We start from the raw sequence: 27408 nt of genomic DNA, 5'->3' as shown, positions 1-27408 counted from the left end.
AGCAGAGTCTGTCCTGCCTCACCCTTGGCCATGGGCCCCATCCGGGCCTAGATAGCTGCCTGCCAGCAAGGCCCAGGCCAAGCGTCCTTACCACGAGAGGGATAGACCTTCCCCCACCTTGGCATTTCAGGACAGGGGCCAAGATCCAAAAGAGAGCTCCTGAAGAGGTGGTGGTGGTGACTGGCAAAAAGAAAAGCTAAAATAAGAGAAAGAAATTATACTTTAAAGACGGCGTGTGGGTGGAGATTGGGGGGGCGGACACAGTTGGAGACAGCTTAGTTTTCCATTTTGAATTTCAGAACAGAGAAAAGCCGTGGGAGATGGAGTCCTAACTCAGCCAATTCAATCTGAGAGATCAGTGAACACAGGCTGCCTTGAATACAGTTGTTTGTAACCATATCTGACATGACGTTAATCTCTGAGAAGCAAGGGCAGAACAGCATCCCTCTGCCCACCCCCCACTTCTACTAAGAATTAATCCATTTCAACACTCACATGTTGAGATATGAGAGTGGTGTTTTCAGGAGAAAAAGGATTAACCCAGAACTGCCCGTTAAATGTACGCTTTATTGGTAACAAGGTAGAATGCTGTTGTTTTTCAATGATATTGGCTGTTCCTATCAATGGGATAATTTATTACTCAATTACCTTCTTTGCAAATGCATTGGAAAACTCCTTCACCCAAGTTGAACAAACAGACTTGGGGCGGGGTGGGGGGAAAGGGAGGCCGATTGTCTTAATTACTAACCCATCCTTAAAATTCTTTCAGCTGAATTTGTCATTCTTTCAGTCCCTTAATGGGGGACTTAAAGTGGAGCACTGGGTGGTGAGGGTAAGAGAAGCAAATAACAGACGCATAGCAGGTATTTAGCTCCGTCCGCGTGCCAGGCACTATTCTAAGTGCGATATGAGTCCTCACTCATTGACTCCTGTAACTTTACAGCAACCCTGTAAAGTAGGCACCATTAATAGTCCCATTTTCTAGAGGAAGAAACTGAAGCTCAGAGTGATTCAGTGACTTTCCCAAGGCAGGTGGCTCGGGTAAGTTGGAAAGTACCTCCAGAGACAGTGCTCTCCCCCTGTGCAGTGCTGCTTCTCTTACCCTGGTCAGGCCAGGAGGCCCTGAGGAGCTGGGGAGCCCGCAGGTACTGCAGAGCGTGTACAGCTCTGTAGGATCAGGTCTGTGAAGGCATCGCCCAACCTCAGTGGGCCATCGTGAGAATTAACTGTGATGATGTCTCATAAACCAGGCCACCTGGTGCCTGACATCTGGTACGTGGTCAGCCAAGTTTGAGTATCATTATCATTTTCTCTTTTATCAGAGGCAGCTTTTGCTACTTCAGAGTCCTGGGTCCAAAGTCTGGTAATTAGGGGGTTTCTTATATATTTCTCTGCAAACTCAGTAAATTCTAGTGGAACAACTTTTAAAAATTCCTATTACTATTACGACAACTGCTCCTACTGTTAATAACAGAAGCTTTCATTGAAGTACCAGGCACTGTACCAGAAGCTTTGCAAAATCGCATTTCATTTTATCTTTACTACTTGTTATCCCCATTTTACAGATGAGGAAGCAGAGGTTTAGTGAGAGTAAGTAACCTGCCCAAGGTGACACTGCTAGTTAGTTGCAAAGCCAGGGCTCAAACAAGGTCAATTCTATTGCATTGCTGCATTGCTCCTCAGAGGGACCCACACATCCTACCCACCTTGGGCACAAAGGCTACATCAGTCCACTGGCCACAGCAAGAGACACATTCGTGACCGTGTTAGAAATCCAGGTGTAGAGGCATCATCACTCTCAGCTCTTAGTACTTCATTTGGGTGGAGAAAATCAGAATTAGGAATTTGGAAGTTTGTTTTCAAGAATCAAATATTTATTAACCACCTGTCATGTTCTCAGCACTATTTTGAGGGCCCTGGAAGAATCAGAAGTGTAAAATAATGAGTTTATCGTCTAGTTGGAGAAATAGGACCAGCATACTTGAAACAACAGTGGACATCTCTAAATCGATAGTATATCTTCCCAGATATTAAAATGTATTGTAGAGTTTCAGTAATTAAAACAAGTCAATACCGGCACATTCCCAGAAAGACCAACCAGTGGACTGATGAGAAAGTCCAGAAACAGGCTCAAACACTAAAGAGAAATTAGTATATAGTAAAGCTGGCATTTCAGATCACTGGGGGGAAAGGTACTATTCAATAAGGGACAAACTAGCAGGCAGAAAACTATTTAAACACTTCCTTCATTTCCTCAATCAAAAATAAAGTCTGGGGGGGTAGTGGTGGGATGAATTGGGAGATTGGGATTGACATGTATGCACTAATATGTATAAAATAGATAACTGATAAGAACCTGCTGTATAAAAAATTAATTTAATTAAATTAAAAAGAAAAGGGAATGAAAAAAAAATAAAGTCCAGACAGAACCAAGATTAAACATAGAAATTTAAGTTATAAAACTACTAGAAGAAAAACAAAGGAGTCTTTTTGGTAATCTTGCAGTAGAGAGGGACTTTCTAAGCAAAATGACCAAAGCCATAAGGGAAAACCTGATAAATTTGATTACTTAAAATTTTAAATTTCTGCGTGGCAAAAACATAATCAAAGCCACAAACATACCAAAAAAAAAAAAAAAAGAAGAAGACGCAAAGTCAAAAGACAAATGATAAATATTTTTAACACATGACAGACAAAAGTCTATTTTTAATTTATAAAGAGCTTTTACAATTCAATAAGAAAAAAATTCAACCAACACAAAATGTGCAAAGGATGTGAAAAGGCAGTTCACAGGAAAGACATACAGATGGATTACAAACAAATGAAAAGACAGTCAACCTCACAAAGAATGCAAATGAAATAAGGACATAGCAGATATGGCATTAAAATTGTTTTACTGTGGTAATATAGACGTAAAATTTACTATGTTAACCATTTTTAAGTGTACAGTTCAGTGGCATTAAATACATTCATATTGCTGTGCAACCATCACCACCATCCATCTCCAGAACTCTTTTCATCTTGCAAAACTGAAACTCTGTACCCACTAAATAATAACTCTCCATTCCATAACACTCCAATAATTCTCCCCACCCCACCCCACCCCACACCACCCCAGCCCCTGGCAACCAATGTTCTACTTTCTGTCTTTGTGAACTTAACTACTTTAGATACCTTGGAGAAGTGGAATCATACAGTATTTGTCTTTTTTTTTTTTTTTAATTTATTTTTGGCTGCATTGGGTCTCCATTGCTGTGCGTGGGTTTCTCTAGTTGCGGCGAGCGGGGGCTAGTCTTTGTTGCCGTGAGTGGGCTTCCTGTTGCGGTGGCTTCTCTTTGTTGCGGAGCACAGGCTCTAGGCACGCGGGCTCAGTAGTTGTGGTGCATGGGCTTAGTTGCTCCGCGGCATGTGGGATCTTCCCAGACCAGGGCTCGAACGCATGTCCCCTGCACTGGCAGGCGGATTCTTAACCACTGAGACACCAGGGAAGTCCCCCAGTATTTGTCTTTTTGTGGGTGCTTTATTTCACTTAGCATAACGTCCTCAAGGTTCATCCTTGTAGTATACTGCGGAATTTCCTTCCTTTTTAAGGCTGAATAATTCCATTGTATATAGACATTTTGCTCATCCATTCATCCATTGATGGACACTTGGATTGCTTCCACGGTTTAGCTATTGTGAATAATGCTGCTATGACAACGTGTATAAATATCTCTTTGAAATACTTCTCTCAAATCTTTTGAGTATATACCCAGGAGTGGAATTGACAATAAGTTCATTTTTTTAGATTCCACATATAAGCGATACCATATGATATTTGTCTTTCTCTGTCTGACTTACTTCACTCAGTATGACAATCTCTAGGTCCATCCATGTCACTGCAAATGGCATTATTAGTTTCTGTAAAACTTTTAAGCAAACCTATCTTTAATGATTGGCTAACACTTACTGAACGCTTAGTTGCTTGGCACTGTTGTAAGTACACAGACTCACTCGTTCCCTCCCAATGAGCCATGAAGCGGGTATCTCTGTTGTACAGATAAGGAACTGAGGCCCAGAGAGATTAAGTAATGGCTCCAGTCTCTTACAGCTTGGCTCCAGAGCCCACGCTCTTCACCAGGACCCCAACTGCCTTCCAGAAAAGCATCTACATGCATTTGAAAACCACAGAACATAGCTGACATGGGTCAGTCTGTATACACAGGCACACACACAGTGCACGTTTGCCTTCTCAGAAATCAAGAGGCTCAGGGGCCTACCGTTTATAAACTACTGTCTTAGAAAAAGGTCCTGGAAGTTCTGAGTTGGTATTGGTATAAGAGTAGGGAGTTCTGCAGATAAGTTGGGACTCCACCTGGGGCTTGAAGAATGCAGGATTCAGATAGGCTGGGAGGATGAAGAAGGGGTTGGGGAAGGGAGATCAACACACCTGGGGACCTAAAGGCAGGAGTGAATATGGGGCACCCCCGGGGGGCCATCCAGTGACTCACTGGAGTCAAGATGCATGTTGGGAGATGGGTTTAAGGCAACAGGTTCTAGAGGACCTCAGGAAACAAGGCTGAGGACAGGACAAAGATGGTGTGAGGAGCCTTGTCACCTCCATCTGCTCTTTGGTCCATTACTTCCACAGGGATAAGTCAGATAGAGGCTTTCCATAAGCAGAGAGAGTAGGAAAGAGGGAAGGTGGCAAAGCTTCCTCCCCGCCGGGCCTCCGTCTCCGCAAGTGGGTGAGCGATGGGCCAGAGGAAAGCGTTGACCGTCCTGGTGACTGTCGATCTTGACTCTCGTCTCCCGTTCCAGCCGTCACCTGCCCTCCCAACAGCCACTACGAGAGCTGCGTGAGCGTGTGCCAGCCCCGCTGCGCCGCGATCCGCCTGAAGAGCGACTGCAACCACTACTGCGTGGAGGGCTGCCAGTGCGACACCGGCTACGTCCTCAACGGCAAAAGCTGCATCCTGCCCCACAACTGCGGCTGCTACTCTGACGGCAAGTACTACGAGGTAGGGGCGCCCCACCCACCGGGTCCTCCTTGCTGGGCAGCAGATTTCTCTCCCGCTCCAAGAGGCAGGCCACGGTGGACCCATCTTCCCACTTGAATCCACTTGTGGTGTGGATTCGCAGGGAGGCAGAGCGGGGGGCCGAGAGGTCAAGGACAGGTCTGGTGAGGCTCTTGCGCACGGAGTACCGGATTGGGAAACGTGTTTGGGTCTCACTCTCCCACCCTTCCTCGCTAGCATTTGTGTTTCTCTCTCCTCCACGCCTTTCTCTAGGCCCTTCTGATTTCTTCTCCTGTAAATCTTAGTTAGAAAGCTTCTGATGTGGCTACTGTTTGGAAATAGGACGGTGGTGAATCTGACATTTGTAGCTGTCTCGGCTAAGGACACTTTTAACTGCAAAAGATAGAGCTCGAGGCTAGCAGATGGGGCTTTGCCTCTTCTGCTTATTGCAGCTCCATTAGAGAGAGTGAGGGCTGCCATCTCTGCATGTGTCATTTGTCAGTCTAGTACCGTCCCCCGAGAGTTGTGTCCTACCCTCTGCTTCTCTCTCTTTGGGGGCTTCACATAAAGCTGATGAAGATGCCCTTCTTTGAGTAAAACATATTAGCTCACAAAATCATTTACTTTTCTACCCTGTAATCTTTCTTTATGTGCTGTGATGCTAAGCTAGAAGAGATCTTTCCTGGAGAGGGTATTTAGCCCTTGGTTCTGCCTCCAGGCCACTCTCTGTTTAAAGGATATCAACACCGTACACTGGCGAGTAGACAGTTAACAATAGCATCGATGGAATAGCTGCTATTTGCAGATCGCTGTGCTAGTGGTATCGTTGGGGATGATAAAGCATGTTTCCTGCCTTAAGGAACTTGAAAATCTATTCAGAAGAGGGGGAAAGAATGCACTTTAGGGTTTCCCTGGTGGCGCAGTGGTTGAGAGTCCGCCTGCCCATGCAGGGGACGCGGGTTCGTACCCCGGTCCGGGAAGATCCCACGTGCCGCGGAGCGGCTGGGCCCGTGGGCCATGGCCGCTGAGCCTGCGCGTCCGGAGCCTGTGCTCCGCAACAGGAGAGGCCACAACAGTGAGGCCCGTGTACCGCAAAAAAAAGCACTTTAAAGAACAAGAGGACAATTACAAAGTAACATATCAACAAGTGAAATATAATACCCTAGAGAACTAATCAATTTAAGATGAAAAAGAGCCACAGCATTAAAAAAATCTGATTGAAATGTCTGAACTGGAAATAAACTAGGCAAAAAATAAATAATGCCTCCTTTCTGTAAAGATGCATTGTTCTTGTTCAAGAACAACTAAGTTGGCTTTACTTTGAGAGGAGATAAAAGAAAATCAATATGGACGTTACCTTCGGTCTCATTTTCGGTGGGAAATTTGTTTAAATGTTGTATTAGAAAGATGGGGAAAAGTAGAGTAAAATAGTAAAATTGATCAAAGAAGGCTTCTTGGTAGAGGTGAGTTTTGAAGTTAAGCTCTTAGAAATATTGATTATTTGAAAGGAAGAGGCAGACCATGTGGGAGAAAATAATAATAGATTCCGTTTTCCCACCATCTGGGAGAAGAGATAACCAGGCTCAAAACTGAAAAACACTATTATAATCTCTGCTCCCCTGTCCAGAGATTTACTGAAATGTATCCATCTAGCAAGTGTGTCATGCACCCCTCCACAGAGATCCTGAGTGTCTGTGACATAACGGAATGAGATTCGGGTTTGATCCTAGCTGAACCAATGCTGTTGATGTGACATTGAGCAAACTGTGTCATTTCTCTGAGCTTCTGTTGCCTTATCTACAAAACATTACTAATAATACCAACTCAGTATGGTTGTTGTATAAATAATCAATGCCAGGTGCCCTAGTACCTGGCACCTAGTAGTTCAATAATTGGTAATTGCTATTGTTTTTGTTCATTCTCTTCAGAAGCATTTTATAAATGAAAAATCCAGGTGTGTTAATGAAACGATGCGTGTAAAAGCCCTTGGAGCTCTCGGGAAGGCACAATACAGCTCTCAGCAGCTGTTAGCACTATAAACATTATTATCCGCTTTTCATCAGAAAGTCAGTGGGTTTTGACAACAACATATATCTGGGAAGTAGCAAACTCACAAAACAGATAATCTACTTGCCACAATTCAAACAAGCTTGGAGGCTGTTTATTCAACAGAGTTCTTTGGAAATAAAAAGAGAACACATCTAGCTATTAGCATGTAGGGTAATCACCCAGCTGACGTTGTCGGGTCTAATTAAGGTGGAGAAAGCAGCACTGGGCCTGTCTCTTTACTGTGATGCCAGTTTCATGATCGAGTTCCCCTGTGGGATGAGTTATTTACCCTTGATCATATCCACATGCTTCAGGTTATTTTGCTCTTTCCACCCATGTAATGTCTGACTTCTCATCAGAGAGAGGCCAGACCGTCCGCTCAATTTTTCTGCAAATCTGACAAGAGAAAGAAAGTCAATATTTTACAGGTCTGGAAGGAGGGAAGGCTTGGTTCCGGGAACTACTTCATTTTGAGGATGGAAGAATCAGCAGGGCACTGGAATCTTAAAGTGCACCAGATTGAGAAAACTCTTCCTGGAAGATCTCACCCTCTATCTACTTACCCTTGGATCTGAGTCAGATCTGTATTTGATATCCAGGGTTTTGATAAGTCTATAGTTAAAATGGAAAATGGTGACCAGACAGTAGCATAGGCCCATCTTGTGCCATTTAAACACCTCTGGGGCTTCCCTGGTGGCACAGTGGTTGAGAGTCCGCCTGCCGATGCAGGGGACACGGGTTCGTGCCCCGGTCCGGGAAGATCCCACATGCCGCGGAGCGGCTGGGCCCGTGAGCCATGGCCACTGAGCCTGCACGTCCGGAGCCTGTGCTCCGCAACAGGAGAGGCCACAACAGTGAGAGGCCCGCGTACCGCAAAAACAATAAATAAATAAACCACCTCTGGATAGCACCGTTTTAGAAAATTGAATTAATGCCCCGAGTGGCCACATCTCTATGAAGTAGTCCACTCGTTGGGACCACACTCCACTTGGACAATCACGACCAATTTCCAACAGTTTCCTGGAATTCTTGGTCTAGAACAAGTGCAAGATCAAGAGCACGAGGTCCTCAAGCAGAGTCATGTCTACAGATTTGCAGAAGGAGTGAAAAATAATAGCTGCTACCAACTGATGATCCACTTGGTCGTAGTGTTTAATATAACTTTATATAATTCCTCACTATCTGAAAGAGGGTGAGCGGTCCTTCTCCGGTAATAACAGCAGCTATTATTTATTGAGTACCTTTTCTCAGCCGGAAAATGTGCTTCACATGTCTTATTTAATCTTCACAACTGCCTTGCAAGATATTATTATTATCTCCAGTTTCGAGAGAGGAAACTGACACTCTGGGAGCTTGGTAGTGCCCCTCAGGGTGGCACATGTAGGGTGGCAGGGCTGGGATCAAACCCCAGGTGGCCTGATCTCAAAGCTCTCCTTTCATGGAACCTCACTGTTATCTAGGCCTCTCACTTCAGGACATAGAAATGGAGTATTTGCAACAGAAGTAAATTGGAAGTAGATTAGATACAAGGAAAACGTTTGGAACAGTGAGTATTGTGGAATGTTGAAATGGTTCATCATAAGAGTTGGTTATCGCTTTCTTTTAACCTATTTAAGATTGAAGGGTGGGGTTTATCATTATTGAGTGAATTTAAATTTCTTCCTTGAAGTGGAGCTGGTACTTGTTAGATTAATTTCCTACCAAATATTTTTCCTCTTCACTTAGTTCCTCCTCTGGCAGCTGCCCATTCCAGTTGGTTGGCTGTGATTAGTTCTACAATCCAGCCGTAGAGATTCCCAAATTCTTGACTGAAACCAATAAAGACTAAATTGCACATTGTTTGGCATCTGAGTTACATGCAGGGGGTGTAACGTTTGAATTGAACCAACCTCCCTACTGCTCCTTGTTGCAAATTCCAGCCCCATTACTGATAGGCCAGCCCCGCCTGGAAAGGGTCCAGGTGGACTGGGCTTTGGGGGCCCCAACTCTGACCACAGCCTGAGTTGCATGCAAACGGCGCCTCTCTTCCAGCCCAAGCAGCTGTTCTGGAACAGTGACTGCACGCGGCGCTGCCGCTGTTTCCGGCGCAACCTGATCCAGTGCGACCCGCGCCAGTGCAAGTCAGACGAAGAGTGCGCGCTGCGCAACGGGGTGCGCGGCTGCTTCAGCACCAAGACCTCCTACTGCCTGGCGGCCGGCGGCGGCGTCTTCCGCACCTTCGACGGCGCCTTCCTCCGCTTCCCAGCCAACTGCGCCTTCGTGCTCTCCACCATCTGCCAGAAGCTCCCCGACATCTCCTTCCAGCTCATCATCAACTTCGACAAGTGGTCGTCCCCCAATCTCACCATCATTTCGCCCGTCTATTTCTACATTAACGAAGAGCAGATTCTCATCAACGACCGGCACACTGTCAAGGTGACGAGCCTGTCCTTGATTCTTAAGAAACGTACTCTGGAACGTGGGCGTGTCTAGGGGGTTGTTTGCTGTGGTTTTCCGTGAGGTTTGAGGATAACAGGCTGTTGCTTCATACGTACCATACACCGATGACCAGATTTTAAAGAATGAAAATATAAAGATTCTATAAGCGTAAGCGTGGGCCCCATTTAGTCCTTGACTAACGATTTCCAAAGGAAATGTACAGTGTCTCAGGGCTATAAGGTCGGTGTGGGTGCTGATAGAGCCTCAGGTGATAAAATGGTAGCTAAGTCAACTTTTACTTTGAATTAATTTCCAAAAAGCATCTCATTTGCTTTTAAGAGCCTTTAAAATTATTCTTAGCTCTGCCTACCTGTACCAAGACCCACTCTTTCATCTCTGCCATCCTTTCTAGAAACTGAGAGAAGGCAAGCGTTTGCCTATAAACACAGCTACTAAATAAAAACGGAAGAGAGATGCAAGAGGGAGGAGATATGGGGATATATGTATATGTATAGCTGATTCTCTTTGTTATACAGCAGAAACTAACAAACCATTGTAGAGCAATTATACTCCAATAAAGATGTTAAACCAACAAACAAAAACGGCAGGGAGGGATCGTCCCTCGCTATGAGAGCGCCCCCTGATGACACACCAAGGGAAAGAAAACAGAGGAAGGATATGGTGGCTTTCTCTTAGGTTGGCCCTTCCCTAGGCCTGCTGCCTGGTTTCTTGTGAATCTTAGACCCGTATATAAATAAATGTGAATCTCCAACCCACCCCCTTAACTAATACACCTCTCCAACTTGCATTCCTCCCATCCCTCCATTTAAGAAGATAATCTGCTCGGAACTAGTGGTGGTGACCCCCAGCCTCTCAGCTAAACCAGGCTGTTCATAGCAGACAGACCAGAACCATGGAGTCAGCACCCGGTACCCCGGGTTGCGGTTCCAGCTAGGAAGGGCCAGGGAGAGAGCCAGCACACGCATAGGAGCATTTTTGGAATTGAGTGTTACTGTATCTGCTTTCTACCACGGGCTCAGATAATTGTGCACTGGGAATATCTTTATCTGAAGAGTCATCAAATAGCTTAGTATCCAGCCTTAGGGAAAAGACTGGCAGTATTTTGCAGGCTTAAAAGGAAAAGTCTGGATTTTAATACTGGTTTTTAACGTCAATGAAAGCTGCTACTGTTTTTGACACTCCAATTCCTTTTGCAAATTGGCCCACATAGACACAACTGCATCGGTCCAGAATACAGCAGCAAGAAAGTGAAAAGGGACCACGTGACAGCAAAACTGACATTGTGCTGAATAAAATACCCCCAGCCACTAAAATAGTAAAGAATCATATTTTTTAAAGGCTTCTGCTTTTTTTAAGAAATGAAAGTTACTAATAACCTGGGGTGGGGAGAAGAATTTATTTTGTAAGTACAGGAAAGGCATGTTATGTTCTGTCCTAAGGGCTAAGGAAAAAAGAAACTGTTATAAAGCAAGAAAATGACAAATGGAGAAAATACTGTACCTATAGGACCTCTGGGAGGGTACCTCCTGTTTCAACATTATAAACAAGAAAACAATTAACATAGCAATGACCCCCAGGTTCATTTTAACCGTGTTAGACCCTACTTAGCACAGGATTGGGATTTCGTTTTCAGTAATTGGTTTATGCTAGAGAAAATTTTATACAAAAATCCAGCCATTTGTTGTGAGTTATACTTTTCCATTATTTTTTTTTTGTAACTCTCTGCCTCCATATTTTGCTTCTCTGGGGGGAACTGTGGACAGTTAGATGAGGGAGTACTCAAATTCTAGGGCGGGGGTCAGCAAAATATGAAATTCAGCCAAATCTCCTTGCTGCCTGTTTTTGTAAATAAAGCTTTAGTGGAACACTGCCTCACTCATTTAGTTACTGTTGTCTCTGGCAGCTTTCCTGCCACGAGGACAGAGTTGACAGAGATCATATGGGCCGCAAAGTCTAAAATATTTACTCTGGCCCTTTACAGTAAATGTTTGCCAGTCCCTGCTTTGAGGGTCATATACTTTTTCTTTCTCCTTTGACAGGTGAATGGCACACAAGTGAATGTTCCGTTTATAACCGGGTTGGCAACCAAAATCTACAGCAGCGAGGGGTTCCTGGTGATCGACACCAGCCCTGACATCCAGATACACTACAATGGTTTCAACGTAATAAAAATCAGCATCAGTGAGAGGCTGCAGAACAAAGTGTGTGGCCTTTGTGGCAACTTCAACGGGGACTTAACCGATGATTACGTGACCCTGCGGGGGAGGCCTGTGGTGAGCAGCGTGGTGCTGGCCCAGAGCTGGAAAACCAACGGTATGCAGAAGAGGTGAGAACTTCCAGCCGCTAGACTCAGGGGCCCCAGTCCTCCCACGTCCATGACAGGTGTTGCTGAGGAAGGGACTTTGTACAGCATCACCCTTCCGGACTCCTGCAAAGAGCTAAGCTGAAGGTCTTTGGAGTTTTCATCATACAAATAGGCACAGCAGTTTCTTGAACAGCAGAGGGAGGAACTAGGCTTAGATGATAAAAGTCTACATTTTTGTGTCATCCAGCCCTCGGCTAAACAGAAGAGTGTGCCCAAGATTAGAATTCTGAAACCTTGGCCAGCTGCCCGACTGCAACTGGGCACCCCTGCTGGGGGGTGGGATTAAGATTTAACCCAGGAGATGAGGGCTATCCCTTGCTCCCCCGTGCTGAGACTGTGTGTCTGTGACTCTTACCAGAGGCTTGGTTTTGTGCAGGTACAAGTTGGTGGGAATCAAGAAAGCCTTTTTAAAAGCAGAAGTCCGCAAGGGGATTATCAGGCCCCTCTCTGGCCAGCTGAAATAGAATGAGCTAAACAAGTTACTCCAAAGGTGTTTAATTTAGGGCCCTTCTGGGCTGCTGAATTATGTTAATTCCTCTCAGGATCTATAGATATGCTTCTCTTTCCTGGCATTTCTTTGCTCGTACAATGGTTCTGTCCCCTTGTGCTTTAATACACCAAACATCAGCTAAATTCCCAGATGTGAAAATGAAGCCCCAAACCCTCTGTGACCCTTCTGCAGGTGTAAACCGAAAAATGTACCGTAAATTAAACTATCCTGTGCATTATGGGACCCAGACCTGGAAAGAACCTTGGGCACCATCTGGTCCAGTCTCTTTTCTAGGTGAAACAGAGGCTAGAGTGGAATGATTTACGTTGAGGGGGTCCTATAAGTGGCAAAGCCAGGATTAGATTCCAGAATTCCTAATGTGATGCTTTCTCTAAAATGTCACTTCTAGGGCCCACAGTTAGAAAAATGACTACTTTGCACACTTAAGCTATTCTGGGGCTTCCAAAGGTGAGCAAGCTTCAGTTCCTCCTGAGGAATTATGAGTCTGTTTAAGCTTCCTTTCCCTTCCGCTCTTCCTTTTTTTCTTCCTTTATAAACGATTTCAGCCTGACACCAATTTTCTTTTGATGATTTTACTTTCGGTCTCTGATAGCTAAACTGGAACTGGTTGAGAAGTTTCTGGACTTCCTTTCAAATCTTTAATTCTACCAACTGTCGTTGCTATGATTATTAATAGTGATAGTAACTATTATTATTATTGGTGGTGGTTGTTATTATATGAACACCCGTTAATAGTTATTGTATCAGTTATATCGAAGGTTAATGGTTATTATACCAATATCTACCTTTTGTCTGACACTTTGGCTACCAGTCCATCACTTTATCTTACCCTCACTTATCCCAGTGGCGTAACAATAGAAATTACCGTGACTTTCCTAAGGTCACACAGTCTGTTAGTGTTGGGATCAGCATCCCACACTAACTTCTGGGTTAGCTGAAAAGGGCACTGCCATGGTCTGCCCTTTCATCGGCCATCTTGGATGCCTCGTTTTGCTTCCTACCCTGACCAGACCTCTCGCCCCCAGCTGCAACGAGCTGCAGTTCTCCCAGTACGCGGCCATGTGTGACAACGTGCACATCCAGAAGATGCAGGGCGACGGCTACTGCCTGAAGCTCACGGACATGAAGGGCTTCTTCCAGCCCTGCTACGGGCTGCTCGACCCCCTTCCCTTCTACGAGTCCTGCTACCTGGACGGCTGCTACAACCACAAGAAGTACCAGCTGTGCGGCTCCCTGGCTGCCTATGGGGAGTCTTGCCGCTCCTTCGGGATCCTCAGCACCGAGTGGATTGAGAAAGAGAATTGCTGTAAGAGAATTATTTTATTTCTGCAGACTCTTTGCTAAGTTGAAAGCACAGCTTTGCCAGTGGCGTCGCTGTGTCCAGGGCCGGCTGGCTGGTCTGCATCTTGACCCATAGATCTGCTTCCAGGGTTGGAGGGTGGAGAGCTGTGAGAGCTTGTAGCAGATTTCATGGGGCGCATTTTCAGTGGAGCCTGACTCCCCTCTAATTGCCTGACCAGTTATGGAATTTGGAACACCCGCTGGGGAAGGTGAGGTTCTCTGGGTTGGAGAAACACCAGTGTAGCTAGTGACTTTAAGATAGCCGGACAGAGTATAGGATTCCTGATTGATTTCAGTGCCCCAAACTCAGCTCTCCTTAACATGGCTCCCTTAACATGGGTCAGAGCCCAGATCAGAAAGAGAAGGCACATGGCAAGTGGCAAGTTGAGTTGGAATTGAGCTGGCTGTATCTGCCTGGTTGCAAGGAAGCCATGGTTGGATTCATAAAGGGATTACACATATATTACTGATGAAATAAAGATCTGTAGATTCTTGCATTTTTTTTCTGTAGTAAGAAAACTATTTTGATCTGCGTTATCCATTATTCTCTTTGTTCATTTTCTTACCATGTTAATCAAATACATGGAGCAAATAAATATGTACATAATCACAGATAAATGTGTCACATCCGTATATGTGTGTGCACATACATACTGATGAATCTGTCCCATGAATGCAGTATGACATGGCGGCCGACAGGAGGTGCGCCTGTCCCTCGACATGCACCACCAACCCGATGTGCATACAGGTACTGCCATGAAAACTGGCCCTGTTCACTCCAAGACTGAGCGTGCACATCAGTAAATCTGCAGACCAAACCTGAGCAAGAGTAGGGATGCACTTAATTCAGAACCTGAAAACAATGTGGTTCATTAAAATATGCATGCAGTGACTTCAGAAACTCTTAACAAGCAAATGACCGGTCTCTGTTAGCAAGCAACAGAAATAGTTTGTTTGATAACTTCAATATTTTACCCTGTTCTGTTAATAAACAATACTTTAAAAAACGTTAACTGTTTTGAACTTTAAAAATTGTCTGGATTTTTTTTTTTTTAAGTATGAATTTTTGCTTTTAACCTTAAAACTTCCCTCTGAATTGGGCATGTCGTATTTGCCAAGCGGTAGGTGGACCATCATGTGTGTAAGTGAGGTTCTTTCCTTCCTGGAAGCTGTAACCTCCACACTTTCTCTCCCTTATTCTCTTGGGTGGTGTTCATATTGTGTTAATCAACCAGCACATTCATGGAGTGGCTGTTGCGTGCTTAGCACCGGTGTTAGGTGCTGAACCCACTGGGCAAGCAAAAGCGTCCTTACAAAAGGAAGCCTTTAAAAAGTAAGTGCATTTGACTGATGCTGATGGCTTTCCTTCAGTCGTCTTTCTAGGAATTAAGACAGGCTGATGCTCCGCCATACCCGTCCTCCCACGTATAATAGTTACTTAGCAGAGGGTCGGGAGAAGCATCTGCAGCTATGGGATAGCTCAGGGGTTTTCTTTTGTTTTTGAACTCGTGAAGAGAACTTGGCTTGTGCCGGGATTGAATCATTGCTGTTTCTTCAACACTCACCATCATATGCCACGACGATGAGGATTATTACACCTGGATAGGGAGACAGTCTTTAAATAAAGAAGTGAGTGTCTACTAAATCCTAATCTTCTCTAAAAGGAAGTCGATAGAGATCTAATACTGAAAAATCAAGAAAAATAGTGATATTTCGAAATATGGACGTAAAAACTAGAAAAATTAAAAGATTTAAAATAGTTGTCTCAGAAGCATTAGAACTGGAAGATAAGAAGATTGGGACATGGGATTGCCATTCTTCAATACAGCATTATTTGATTTTTACCAGTATTATTCTGATAAAAGTAAAAATTAAATGAAAACAGTTTTCGCTTACCATTTGCAAACATAGAGTTAAATATCCGAAGAAACAACCAAAAGACTTTTAAAATGACCAAGAAAAATAACAGGGAAGTGGAGAGGGCCTAGGCGAGGGACTGCTGTGTTTCACTTTAAGCTTCTCAGGACTACTTGATTTTTTTTTTTTTTTTTTTTTGCATGGCAATTTGACAAAACTTTAAAAATTAAAATTTTCCAAGGGAACACAATTAGAAATAACAACTGAAATATGTAAGTGAAATGTGCTTTTGTTATATTGAGTCAAATCATCAGAAAACAAACTCATATCAAGAATAAAATAAAGAACTCAAAAAAAAAAGTGAGTGTCTAAAAGAAATGCTCTCAATCAGCAGTTCTCAAACTGAAATGTTGACGAGCTCACAGGTGGCCTATGGGCTCATCTGCTACAGAAATATCGTTTATAACCTGTTGGTGGTGACACTTCACATACATTTGTATTTTACTTAGAGTTTTCCCCTCTGGTAAAACAGTACCATTACTCTAAGTCAATGCTGGTGAGTTGTGTGTAGGTAGTTTGTCTATTTTTATAAAATTAAGTAGAAGTTTGTGGGGTAGCTGGACCATGAATCAAAAAAAGACTAAGAAGTCCTGGTTTGAGGGACCTCTCTGGGACCTTACTGGCCCTAGAATCTTCATTGTTGACAAGTATTTGTTGAGCATCTACTATGAGGTGGCTGGGTGCTGGGAATCTAGAGGTAAATGGCTTGGACCCTACTCTTTATATAAATATAACCATACCAATGCATATGATTGTGGTACAGAGCAGGAAGTGCAGCAGTCTCGGGATGTCCCGGCAGTTAAGCGTGTCTGTGTATTCCATCTTCCCCTCTTACCTTCACCTGTGTGTGACCTTGGGTGCATTTCAGCTGTGATGCCAAGTTACGATACTTAGCTGGCAGAGCTTGTAAGGGTCGGAAGAGGTAATGCCACCAAAGCATGAAGCACGTAGCAAGGACCCAATTACTAGTATCGTCATTATTTCCCGGAAGGCTGCCCTGTCTGTTGGTTTGCATCTGCCATCTGACCACACCAGGTCCACTGAAGTGGCGAGTCCAGAGTGTGACCACATGCTACCGTGCACTGGTGTGAAAATCAAGTTGTGTTTCTGTTTGTTTTCCTTTTTAGCAGGAGTGGTTGAAGATCCCTGTCTGGGAGCGGACTGTCCCAATCGAACCTGTGAGCTGGAAAACGGAGGGGAGCTGTGTGGCTGCATGGAGCCCCCTCCCTACGGAAACAGTGAGTGACACCTGCCGCCACCCCACCCCCAGCCAGACAGGCCCTGCGGGAGACGCCCGGCAGCCATGTAGGAAGGCTTTCGGGTGGGAGCCCGCACGTCCCACACTGTGGGTTAGAAACCCAAGTAACGAAGCTTTCATGAGCATTTAAGCAGAACAAGGAAGGAACCCGACCTCTTCAAAGCAGGCTAATGTTCGTTTCCTTGTAGCTACATCCTTTTCTTCAATAAATGATAACACGCAAATTTGGACATGCATAGCATCAGCCAGCTCCATCTGAGGCCATGTTCAACATCAGAGGGATCCAAACTGATCTCTTAGACTCACAGGGAGATAAGGTGGTTTGACGAAAACATGAAAGAATCAGGACGAGAGTGCCAGGTGCTGTAAGACGTGTTTAAAGCCAGCTTTATCTGGCCCGAAGCTTTTCGGTGGGTCCTGAAGAAAGCAGAAATGTTGACGCAAACGGCAAACAACTAGGACTCCAGGTAGGAGTCCCCTTAAGGTAGGAATGGCCTTGTGCCCTGGCCAAGAGCATACTCGTTTTGTCGGCTCGTGGGGGACGTGCTTTGCTTCCCAGCTCCGTGTCCTTGGCTGAACCGAGGAACTCAGAAGGCACATGCCACGTTTAGCATCGTCAGAGAACGAAAGCCTGGTTGACCAGAAGGCTCCGCAGAAGGGGACCACATGTGCTGTTCAAAGGCTTCACCTGAGCAGATAAAAACGTTTCTCTCCGTTTCTTTAGTGCTTATTAGCCTGTGTTTGTGTACTCACGGAAAATGTCCATTTCAAAAAACAAGAGCTCCGAGTGCCGGCCTGGGTACCAGCTGGGCTGTGGAGAGGCCTGACCGGGGCTGCCCTCACTGGGGGCACGTTCTTTAGCCAGGCCACAGTGAGCCAGGTGCGGTATGGAGCTTACGGACAGCAGCTACCACCAAAGCGGGGCGGAAATCCTGGGTTTAGGAAGAAAAGATCAAAGACACTTTGTATAGCATTTTCACCTTTAAAAAAAGGCTCTCTGGGGACTTCCCTGGTGGTCCAGTGGTTAAGACTCCTCGCTTCCAATGCAGGGGGCGTGGGTTCGACCCCTGGTCGGGGAACTAAGATCCCACATGCCACATGGCATGGACCAAAAAAAAAAAAAAAAGGCCCTAGGATTGCCCAAGTTATTGCTTTGAATGAGTTCATATACTCATTTAGTTTGATCAGAGCTTCATTAGAAATGCTGCAGCCTCTGTGTGAAGCCCATCAGCCTCTTCTAAAGAGAATGGGGTGCTTCGCCCACCCACACAGCAAGACCAACTCTCACTGACGTGCCTTTCATAATGACTGTTTCCCCACAGACTCCCACGACATCATTGATGCAGAGGTGACCTGCAAGGCTGCCCAGATGGAAGTGTCCATATCTAAGTGCAAACTCTTCCAGCTCGGCTTCGAGAGGGAGGGTGTGCGGATCAATGACAGGCAGTGCACCGGCATTGAGGGAGAGGACTTTATCTCCTTTCAGATCAACAACACCAAAGGGAACTGTGGAAACATTGTGCAGGTGAGGAACGAGGGCAGGAGAGAGCACCTGGCTGAGGTGGTGACAGCTCCAGGTGTTTGCACATTGATTGTTCTTAAGCCAACTTCAGGGATTCGACTTAGAAACATGCTCCTTGGAAAACAGCAAAAGGCACGTGCGAAATGAAGGACAGCGGGAAAATAATCATTGGGTGCTAAGTGGTTGAACTGAAAGCAAGATAAGTGACATGCTTCCTTCCCTGGTTTGCGCTGTCTGCTGTCCTTTGCCCTGCATGTTGACACATTTTTTACTTCTCTCATGCTTCTGTTGTTCTTCCAGGTAAAGACAGCTGGGTTCAGCTATTTCAGGGTGTAAGGGTGTCCCTGACATCACTTAACAGTTGGCTGCAGAAATACAGCAAGGTCACAACATTTTGTGTCAGGTTATCCAATTCATAGGTTAGCAAAGCATCTCACTTCTCTTCCTCCTGTGCCTTCCTACTGTCTTTTTTTGATAACTGTGTTCATTAACACTTTTTATCAGGGAGTGAAAGGTGCAAGACGGTGAAACATGCGTGTGTTCATTTTGGTACTTGTGGGCTGTCTGGTACAAGACTTGGCGGAGGCTGGATTTTGAATTAAGACTTGAAAGAGAAGATATGTATTACCTCAGGATGGCAATACTTCATGCTGTCCCCGGCTTGGGTTCCCACAGATAACTGGGGACTGGTTGTACTTAGAATTCAGTGGTACATGAAATCACCCTCCGTGGGCATTCAAGGTTATCAGACTGAAGGGTGCTGTTGACATCTATTGTTAATACTTTTTTCCTAGTAAGTGCTGAGACTAGCTCCATCCTGATTTATATTGGCCTCTGGGTTATATATGAAATGAAGCCATTTTTCCACTTTCCGGCCCGTGGATTTGAAATGCAAGCCACATGCTCGTGCCCAGATTTAATGATTTCTGACCTCCCTTTGCTTTGCAGTCCAATGCCACTCATATCATGTATAAAAACACCATTTGGATAGAAAGTGCCAACAATACTGGCAACATCATCACCAGGGACAGGACGATCAGTGTGGAATTTTCATGTGCTTATGAGCTGGATATCAAGATCTCCTTGGACTCTGTCGTGAAGCCTATGCTAAGGTAGAGAATCTCATGGGCTGTGCACGTTGCTCTGTCTTTTCCTTGACAGTTAAGGTTAGCACAGTCAAAACTGCTAGCATCTGTCTTTGAAGCACTAGGGAGAGAATAATTCATATTTTCTGAACCTAGATGCCTTAGACCTGCATTGTTCGATAGAACTTTCTACAGTGATGGGAATGTCCTATATCAGTACTGTCCAATACAGTGTCTGTATGTGGCCATTGAGCTCTTGAAATGTGCCAGGGCGAGAGAGGTGCTGAGGAACTGAATTTTTAATTTTAATTAAAATTAGATTTAATTATTTAAATTTAATTATTAGACTTTACTACTCTCTGCTTGGCCTTCCCTCTGCATTTGCAGCCTGGAAAATGGTAAGTAATTGAATAGATAACGTTGCTTGGGGTTCCCCGACTTATGACTGTTTCTCTTGTAGCGTCATTAACCTGACAGTTCCAACCCAAGAAGGCAGCTTCACCACCAAGATGGCGCTCTACAAAAATGCCTCCTACAAACATCCATACCGCCAGGGCGAAGTGGTGCTGACAACTCGAGATGTGCTGTATGTAGGGGTCTTTGTGGTTGGAGCCGATTCCACGCATCTGATTCTGACGCTGAACAAATGCTACGCCACCCCCTCCCGCGACAGCAATGACAAGCTCCGATACTTCATCATTGAGGAAGGGTGGGTAGCCTCTTCTCGGAGGACAGTCTCAGAGCCTTTAGTACTAGATTTGTTTACACTGCTTTTTAGGGAAGAGAACGGGAACTAACATTTGTTGACGACCTACAGGGCCAGCATTTTGCACCCAAGAACTATCTAATCCTGATGACAACGTATGAGGTAGATATTATAAGCCCCATTTTACGGATGAGAAGGCTGAGGCTTAGTGAATCAAGCAGTGCTTAAAATCCACAGCAATTTAGTGGTAGGTCACCAGTTCCATGTGGTATTAACTACAAAATGCTTTACTCTCGATGTGACCCAAGAGGGCATTCTGTCCTGCCTACTTGAATTTCAATCTGAGTTGAATGTGGATTATCTGCAAACGAAAGGATGTAAGGAGAATAACTAAAGGTTGGTGAATAGGACATCTATGAAAATTAAAAAGGGATTAGAATAATAGCTTATAAACTTTTTTTTTTTTTTTTACTTACCAGTATATGCCCAGCACCTAGCATATTTCCTGAAACAGCGTGGTTATGCAACAAAATTGTTGAATGAATGAATAAATGAATGGGTGAATGAAAAAGAAGAAAAGACAAACAACAACCATGATAATTATCTTTATTTTATAAACATACTTACTGGTTTTGTCAAGCAACAATACTTTTTTATTGCATACATAATTTATATACAATATAACGTACTTGCTCTAAGTGTAAAATTCAATGATTCTTAGTAAATTTACAGAGAAGTGCAACCGTCACCATAATCCAATTTTGGAACATTTCCATCATCCCAGTACCATAATTCTTAAAAGCAGTTGACTATGTTAATCAAAATTCTTTCTCTTGTAAGTGGTAGAGACCATTTCAAACTAGTTTATGCAAAAGCAAGGCACTTCATGGTTACAAAACCAAATCACGTTAAGCAGATGCGGCTTCAGGGATTGGGTCCAGGAAGCCAGATGCTGTCGACTCTCTCCCTCCCTCTATCCCTTGCTCTCTGTTTCTCTGTCTCAGTCACTGTCCCTCTCTGTCTCTGTCTCTCTCATTGACCTCGTTAGACACTGGCATTTTTTTCAGCATTGTAACCCCCCCCCCCCGGAGTGAGCATTCCTTCTAACCCCAATTCAGGGAATCCCTGAGAAGGAGTATGATTAGCCTTTCTTGGATGGATTTCCTCTGCCTTGTTTGGAGGAGATGCAACATTAAATTGCCTGGTGTTGCAGAGGACAAAGATTTTCTTGACCCTCTTAGGGTTCCTGGCTGGGTCTGAACATTAAATGGACAAAGACAGATTAACAGGAAAAAAGCATGACATTTATCTAATGTTAAGTTCTACGTGACATGGGAGTCTTCATAAGGAAACGAAGACTCGAAGAAACAGTTCACGCTGAGTATTGTTATGCCCGGTTTGATGAAGAGTGGACAGTCGTGGAGAAGGTCAAGAGTATGTGGTAATTGTAGTAAACTGCAGGGAATCTTAGCCAGACTGTTCAGTTTCATCTCAGTGTCCCTTTGTCTTCAGAAATAAGGATGCTCCTTTCCTTCTGGTATAGGGAGGGCACCTCTCACATAAGGGCTTTATGACCTGTTTCAGGTGAGAAGAGTGACATTCCTGTTTCTGCCATTTTCTCAAACTCCTTCAGCTTAAAATATTCAAGGTGCCAGGTTTGGGGGTAGTGTTTCTTGAACCCTATCCCAGGCCTGAGTCAGCATCCCTCCCTGGACTGGTCAGGGAGTGCTGTGGATACTGTAATTAGCCTTAAAGTTGGGGAAGGAAGGGATGGTTCTCCCAAAGAAGAAGAGTATGGTTCTAGGCAGACAAACAATAGCTAGCCACTATTTTGCACATGAACAGGCTCAGAGCCTGTACACAGCTCACCCAAGGACACCCAACCAGCAAGGGGCAGAGGAAGAAATCTTTCAAGCACCAAGACGCATCAACTCCCTACCCGGCCAGGTGTGGCTTGTGGCCTGCGTTGCTGAGGCATAGAGTGGGATTTTCAGCAAGGGCCTCATGAAGGCACTATCTTTTTGAGTTGATTTTTAGCCTCCCTAGAGGCAGAGGGAAGGACTTGGTGACTATGTGGTATTTTAACAGGCCCAGATGCTCTGGCTAACATCACAGGTCTCCGTTTCTTCATCTGTTCCCTTCCTCTCCCTCCCCCTCCCCCCCCCACCCCCACCCCCCCCGCCCCAGCCATGGCCCTTTCCCAAAGTAAAAGAGCTACGATCTGAGCCGCTGTACAACCCAGGTGGGCAGGCTTGGGCCGCCTTTGAAGGACACAGTGGCATTTAGCATTTTTTAAACGGTATTTAATAGAGTTGACCCAGAGAGGGAGAGTAAGTGAGCGGGTTCATAAATCTCAGCTCCCCCCAGGGTCCGCATGAAGGTCTTCAAATTAAACTGTTGTTGGGTGTGAAGTAATTTCATCGTGTGAGAGAATTTAATTCATGAGTCCTCTTGACCTTTCTTGGAGGGATGTGGTTATTGGTTTTTCCCAGTGAGCTTACGGGAAAACTGCCGCCCAGTGCGGAACGGCTGAGCTGCAGAGTGGGTCCGCATCAGAGTTTGGGGGGAGGGGCCAGCCGCTCCTCTCCAGCTACGTTGGGGGCAGAGACGCCACCGCCATCTACCAGTGATGCCAAGGTCTGGGCACACGAAGGTCACTTCTCTGTTCTCTTCATGTGCCCAGAGGAAAGGACACTTGTTCCTCTGATAGTGGACAAAGGATTCTAGTGCTCGGTTTGTTTGTCCCCCTAAGGCGGCATCCAGACAGCCTGTCCCTGCTTCCCGAGGCTCCTTCCTTCTGCTTCCTGTTCTTCTGACACTTAAACCTCGAATCATCTCTCTGGGAGTTGGGGGTCTAGTTAAGACGGAAGGTCTGCGTGAAGACTGGAGGGCTGAGAATGCTGTAGAATCCTTGAACCAATTTAGATTATTCAAATGAGTCACAGTGACAAGGAAAAGTATGGCAAGTAAGTTTTTGTTTCAAAGCATTTAGGAAACTATTGCCTTATGGACTAACTACCAAACTGAATAGGCGTGGGAATGCTGAAGCATAACTTCCATTTTTAATTTTCCTTATCACGAAGATACTGAATCCTGGGGGCCAGGGGAAGGAAACATACGGAAAAGAGTCACCCTTTTTATCTCAATAAGATCGTTTTAAAGAGCTTCTTGGCCGCAGTGGGCCAAACTTGGCCATGGAAGCACAATTCATTCATTCAGTCACTGATTCATCCAGTCTAAAAAAAAGATTTTTTTTGGTCTAAAAATTAAGTATAATTTTAATACCATATTTCAAACAAAACGGTTCTGAGAGTTAATACTGTACGTAATGTTTCAAAAGTAAAAATACAGCTTTATATATACACATACACGTTCTCTCAGAGCTGAAAGATGGGTCATAGCTTTTATTGCTTCTCAGGCAAATATTTGTGTGAGTTTGACTAAAGAGCATCTAAGTATTCTTTTTAATTTATTTTTCATTTTTATTGTTTTACAGTACGTCCTTGTTGGTTATCTATTTTAAATATAGCAGTATGTACATGTCAACTCCAAACTCCCAATCTATTCCTCGCCCCCAGCCTTCCCCCCGGTAACCATAAGTTCTTTCTCTAAGTCTGTGAGTCGATTTCTGTTTTATAAATAAGTTCATTTGTATCACTTTTTTTAGATTCCGCATATAAGCAGAATATCATATATTTATCTTTCTCTGTCTGACTTACTTCACTTAGTATGATAATCTCCAGGCCCATCCATGTTGCTGCAAGTGGCATTATTTCGTTCTTTTCAATGGCTGAGTAATATTCCATTGTATATATGTACCACATCTTTTTAAATATTTACTGTGTGCCCTCCAGTGTGTTGGAGACACAGTGAGGACTACACCTTGGTTCCTGCACCCCAGGGGCTCAGCAGGGTGTTGTTGGCAAATCCAGGCAAAGCCACCTGTTCCTGCCTGGTCAGGGCATGTGCATATAGGAGGGGGAGCCACAGATGGGCACTGGAGAAAGAGCAGGGTTAGTTAGCAGGGGAAGGAGTGCAGGGAGGCTTCCAGGTGGGGGAAACAGTACATGAAAGACCCTGGGGCATAAGAGACTGTGGTCCATTTAAGAAACTCTAACAGGTGGAGGCGAGATACCTGTGTCCCTGCCTGTTGGCTCAGGACCACAAGGAGAGGGGAAGGGAGTGATCCCTCCATCAGAACAATCGTTCTTTGACGGCTGGTCTGTCTTCTCCAGCTCCCACAAGTGAAAACAGACTTCCCAATAGAGCTTGAAAAAGGGGCCCCTGCCAAAACTGATAATTAACCGAAGAAAGTACAGAAGATGTAAGGACTCATCTTGTGTTTATTAAACTGATATCAGTAAAACACAGCATTGTGAGGGGGAGGAATGAGAAACGGGCGGGTAGGGAAATTGAGTGCAGGCCCGTGGTCATTTTGTTTTTAGCTGTAGTTAAGATCCTAATTTGAGGTGCTATTTGATGCTTTTCCAACAAACTGAAACTATAAGGGAGTCGTAGTAAATGACAGACCCACACCCAGAGGTCACCTTCAAACGCAAAGGCATTTTTACCGTTCATGATGGTTTTTGTATGAAACGTGAAAGTGTGAAGCAGAGAGTCCCTTTTTTCCGAATAGGTGTCAGAACATTAAAGACAACACCATTGGCATCGAGGAAAACGGTGTCTCCCTCACCTGTCGCTTCCACGTCACCGTCTTTAAGTTCATTGGGGATTACGATGAAGTCCATCTTCACTGCGCAGTGTCCCTCTGTGATTCAGAAAAGTACTCCTGTAAAATAGTAAGTGAGAGCGTGAAAATTCAGTGCTTAGCTTTATTTCTCTCAGTCCCAGTTTTCCCCACGTGGGGCGTCACGAATCCCGACGGCGGTGGCTCTTCAGAGTTCTTTAGGACTCACTGCACCTGGCAGTGGCTGAATTGGAACCATCTTCAGATGCCTAGGAGTGGCAGTCATCTGGAACAATAAGAGAGCAGGGTAGAATGATGACCATTTACTCCTTTTATCTGACTTAGCAAGGTCAGTCTGTTGTCGGCATGACACTAGACCAGGGTTTCTCAAACCTCAGCACTACAGACGTTTTGGACCGAATGATTCTTTGTTGTAGGGCTGCCCTGTGCTCTGGAGGCTGTTGAGCAGCATCCCTGGCCTCTACCCAGTAGACCCCAGTATCACCTCCTCCCCACTTGCAACACCCAAAATGCCTCCCGACTTTGCCCAGTGTCCCTCGGGGGGCAAAATGAGCCCTGTCTGAGAACCAATATGCCAGAGTCTAAAAGAGCCAGGACCCCTGCATCTGAGGTGAGCGATGGGGCCAAGCTCCCCTCCACCACAGAAGCAAACTCCCGGGCTCAGGGATTATCCCACAGATCGTCCAAATCCACACCCAGGCCTGAGGCTCTGGAGGGGCTGGCAGGATGAGGTGACAAACCAATCACCTGGTCCACGCCAGGCTTACATCCCCACCACGTCAGGCTACGTCCCTAAGATTTTACTGCACTAGTACCTGGTCCCTAACCTTTAACATTGCAGCTTTATGCTCGCCCCATGTTTGCCGAATCGAGATGTGAATTATGGTCAGAGCTACTTACAGATGCTGCTGCGTACATTATTGTCTGATCTGATACAGGATCCTCCTCCCTGGGAAGGGAGCCTCTTTGAATCTAATTCTAGTGTGGAGAATATATTTAATTCTGTTCAACATAAAGCCCCGAGTCCCAGTGGGCTCAATGATCAAGAATGGATTGATTCTAATTAATCTGAGCTGCAGTAGTGCTCCAGGCTGAGCCACTGCCTCTTTTGGAGGTGGAAACGTGGTGAAGAATAAGTTATCAGCTTAATTGTGTGAAATTTTCCCTCCGGTGTTTTGTCTTTCAGACTTGCCCTCAAAATTCCAGGATTGCCACAGATTACACCAAGGAACCTAAAGAACAGATCATTTCAGTGGGACCTATTAGGAGAAAAAGTATGTATGTTCCCTAAAACACACTATAAATGATTAAAACAGTGGGATTTGAAGGCTCGGGCTAAGTCTGGGGTGTGTTTTGCCTACTATGTGAATCTGGTGAACAAGGAGCTTGAGGACGCCAGTTTGGGGACCCCAGTTTGAGAAGCCTGCCCGCTTCCATAATGAAATCTTTTCACGGACTATTAAAAACTCATGACAGTACCAGGATTTTTTCCTTCCACTCCTCTCTTTAAGGCCTTGCCCTTAGATACGAGTTGAAGAGCTGGACTGTCTGCAGGTAACTTGTCCAGCGGCTCTTTTTCAGGGCTGGACTGGTGTGAGGACAACGGAGGGTGTGAGCAGATCTGCACGAGCCGGGTGGACGGGCCTCTGTGCAGCTGCGTGACGGGGACCCTGCAGGAGGACGGCAAGAGCTGCAGAGGTGAGCACGACTCCCGTTCAGGGCCGGCAGCTGGGGACATAGGAAGTTCTTGACCCTGAGAAGGAAACAGTCCTATGTGAGGCCCACTCGGTCAGCAACTGATCTATGAGACTTACAGAAAGTAAGAAGGAGAGATGAGGAAAACGCCCAAGGAATTCTAGCATCATTTTGGTTTTTTTTTTTAAACCTTTTGGTCCCTGCTCTTTTATCTAAAAGATAAAAGTGATTTTTTTCAATATGTTTATTGGAGTATAATTGCTTTACAGTGTTGTGTTAGTTTCTGCTGTATAACAAAGTGAATCAGCTATATGCATATGTATATCCCCATATGCCCTTCCTCTTGCATCTCCCTCCCACCCTCCCACAGCTCTAGGTGGTCGCAAAGCACCGAGCTGATCTCCCTGTGCTATGCGGCTACTTCCCACTAGCTATCTATGTTATATTTGGTAGTGTGTACGTGTCAGTGTTACTCTCTCACTTTGTCTCAGCTTACCCTTCCCCCTCCCCGTGTCCTCAAGTCCATTCTCTACATCTGTGTCTTTATTCCTCTCCTGCCCCTAGGTTCTTCAAAACCATTTTTTAAAATTTAGATTCCATATATATGTGTTAGCATATGGTATTTGTTTTTCTCTTTCTGACTTACTTCACTCTGTATGACAGTCTCTAGGTCCATCCACCTCACTACAAATGACTCAGTTTCGTTTCTTTTTATGGCTCAGTAATATTCCATTGTACATATGTGCCACATCTTCTTTATTCATTCATCTGTTGATGGACACTTAGGTTGCTTCCATGTCCTGGCTATTGTAAAT

General features: G+C 44.9%; 1 protein-coding gene and 1 long non-coding RNA gene across 7 annotated transcripts in view; one reads left to right on the top strand and one right to left on the bottom strand.

Moving 5' to 3' along the window:
* Positions 1 to 27408, top strand: part of LOC132429456 (tubulin-specific chaperone cofactor E-like protein) — a 162065-nt gene that overhangs the window by 133092 nt on the left and 1565 nt on the right. For all 6 annotated transcript variants that reach the window (XM_060017775.1, XM_060017769.2, XM_060017768.2 and 3 more), the window contains 11 exons: positions 4801 to 5000; positions 9078 to 9461; positions 11525 to 11811; positions 13387 to 13667; positions 16747 to 16857; positions 18200 to 18402; positions 19348 to 19511; positions 19945 to 20193; positions 24827 to 24989; positions 26085 to 26172; positions 26480 to 26596. In XM_060017775.1, the coding sequence (XP_059873758.1) occupies positions 4801 to 5000; positions 9078 to 9461; positions 11525 to 11811; positions 13387 to 13667; positions 16747 to 16857; positions 18200 to 18402; positions 19348 to 19511; positions 19945 to 20193; positions 24827 to 24989; positions 26085 to 26172; positions 26480 to 26596 (2247 nt within the window). The remainder of the gene's footprint in view (positions 1 to 4800; positions 5001 to 9077; positions 9462 to 11524; positions 11812 to 13386; positions 13668 to 16746; positions 16858 to 18199; positions 18403 to 19347; positions 19512 to 19944; positions 20194 to 24826; positions 24990 to 26084; positions 26173 to 26479; positions 26597 to 27408) is intronic.
* The window catches only part of LOC132429457 (uncharacterized), a 95376-nt gene continuing 92812 nt past the window's right edge, over positions 24845 to 27408 (bottom strand). The window contains exon 4 of the long non-coding RNA XR_009520353.1: positions 24845 to 24979. This is a non-coding gene — a long non-coding RNA (uncharacterized lncRNA). The remainder of the gene's footprint in view (positions 24980 to 27408) is intronic.

The sequence above is a fragment of the Delphinus delphis genome, chromosome 8 (assembly GCF_949987515.2).
Source record: "Delphinus delphis chromosome 8, mDelDel1.2, whole genome shotgun sequence".
In the NCBI taxonomy this organism is placed as follows: Eukaryota; Metazoa; Chordata; class Mammalia; order Artiodactyla; family Delphinidae; genus Delphinus; species Delphinus delphis.
This window is presented reverse-complemented; position numbering and strand designations above follow the sequence as displayed.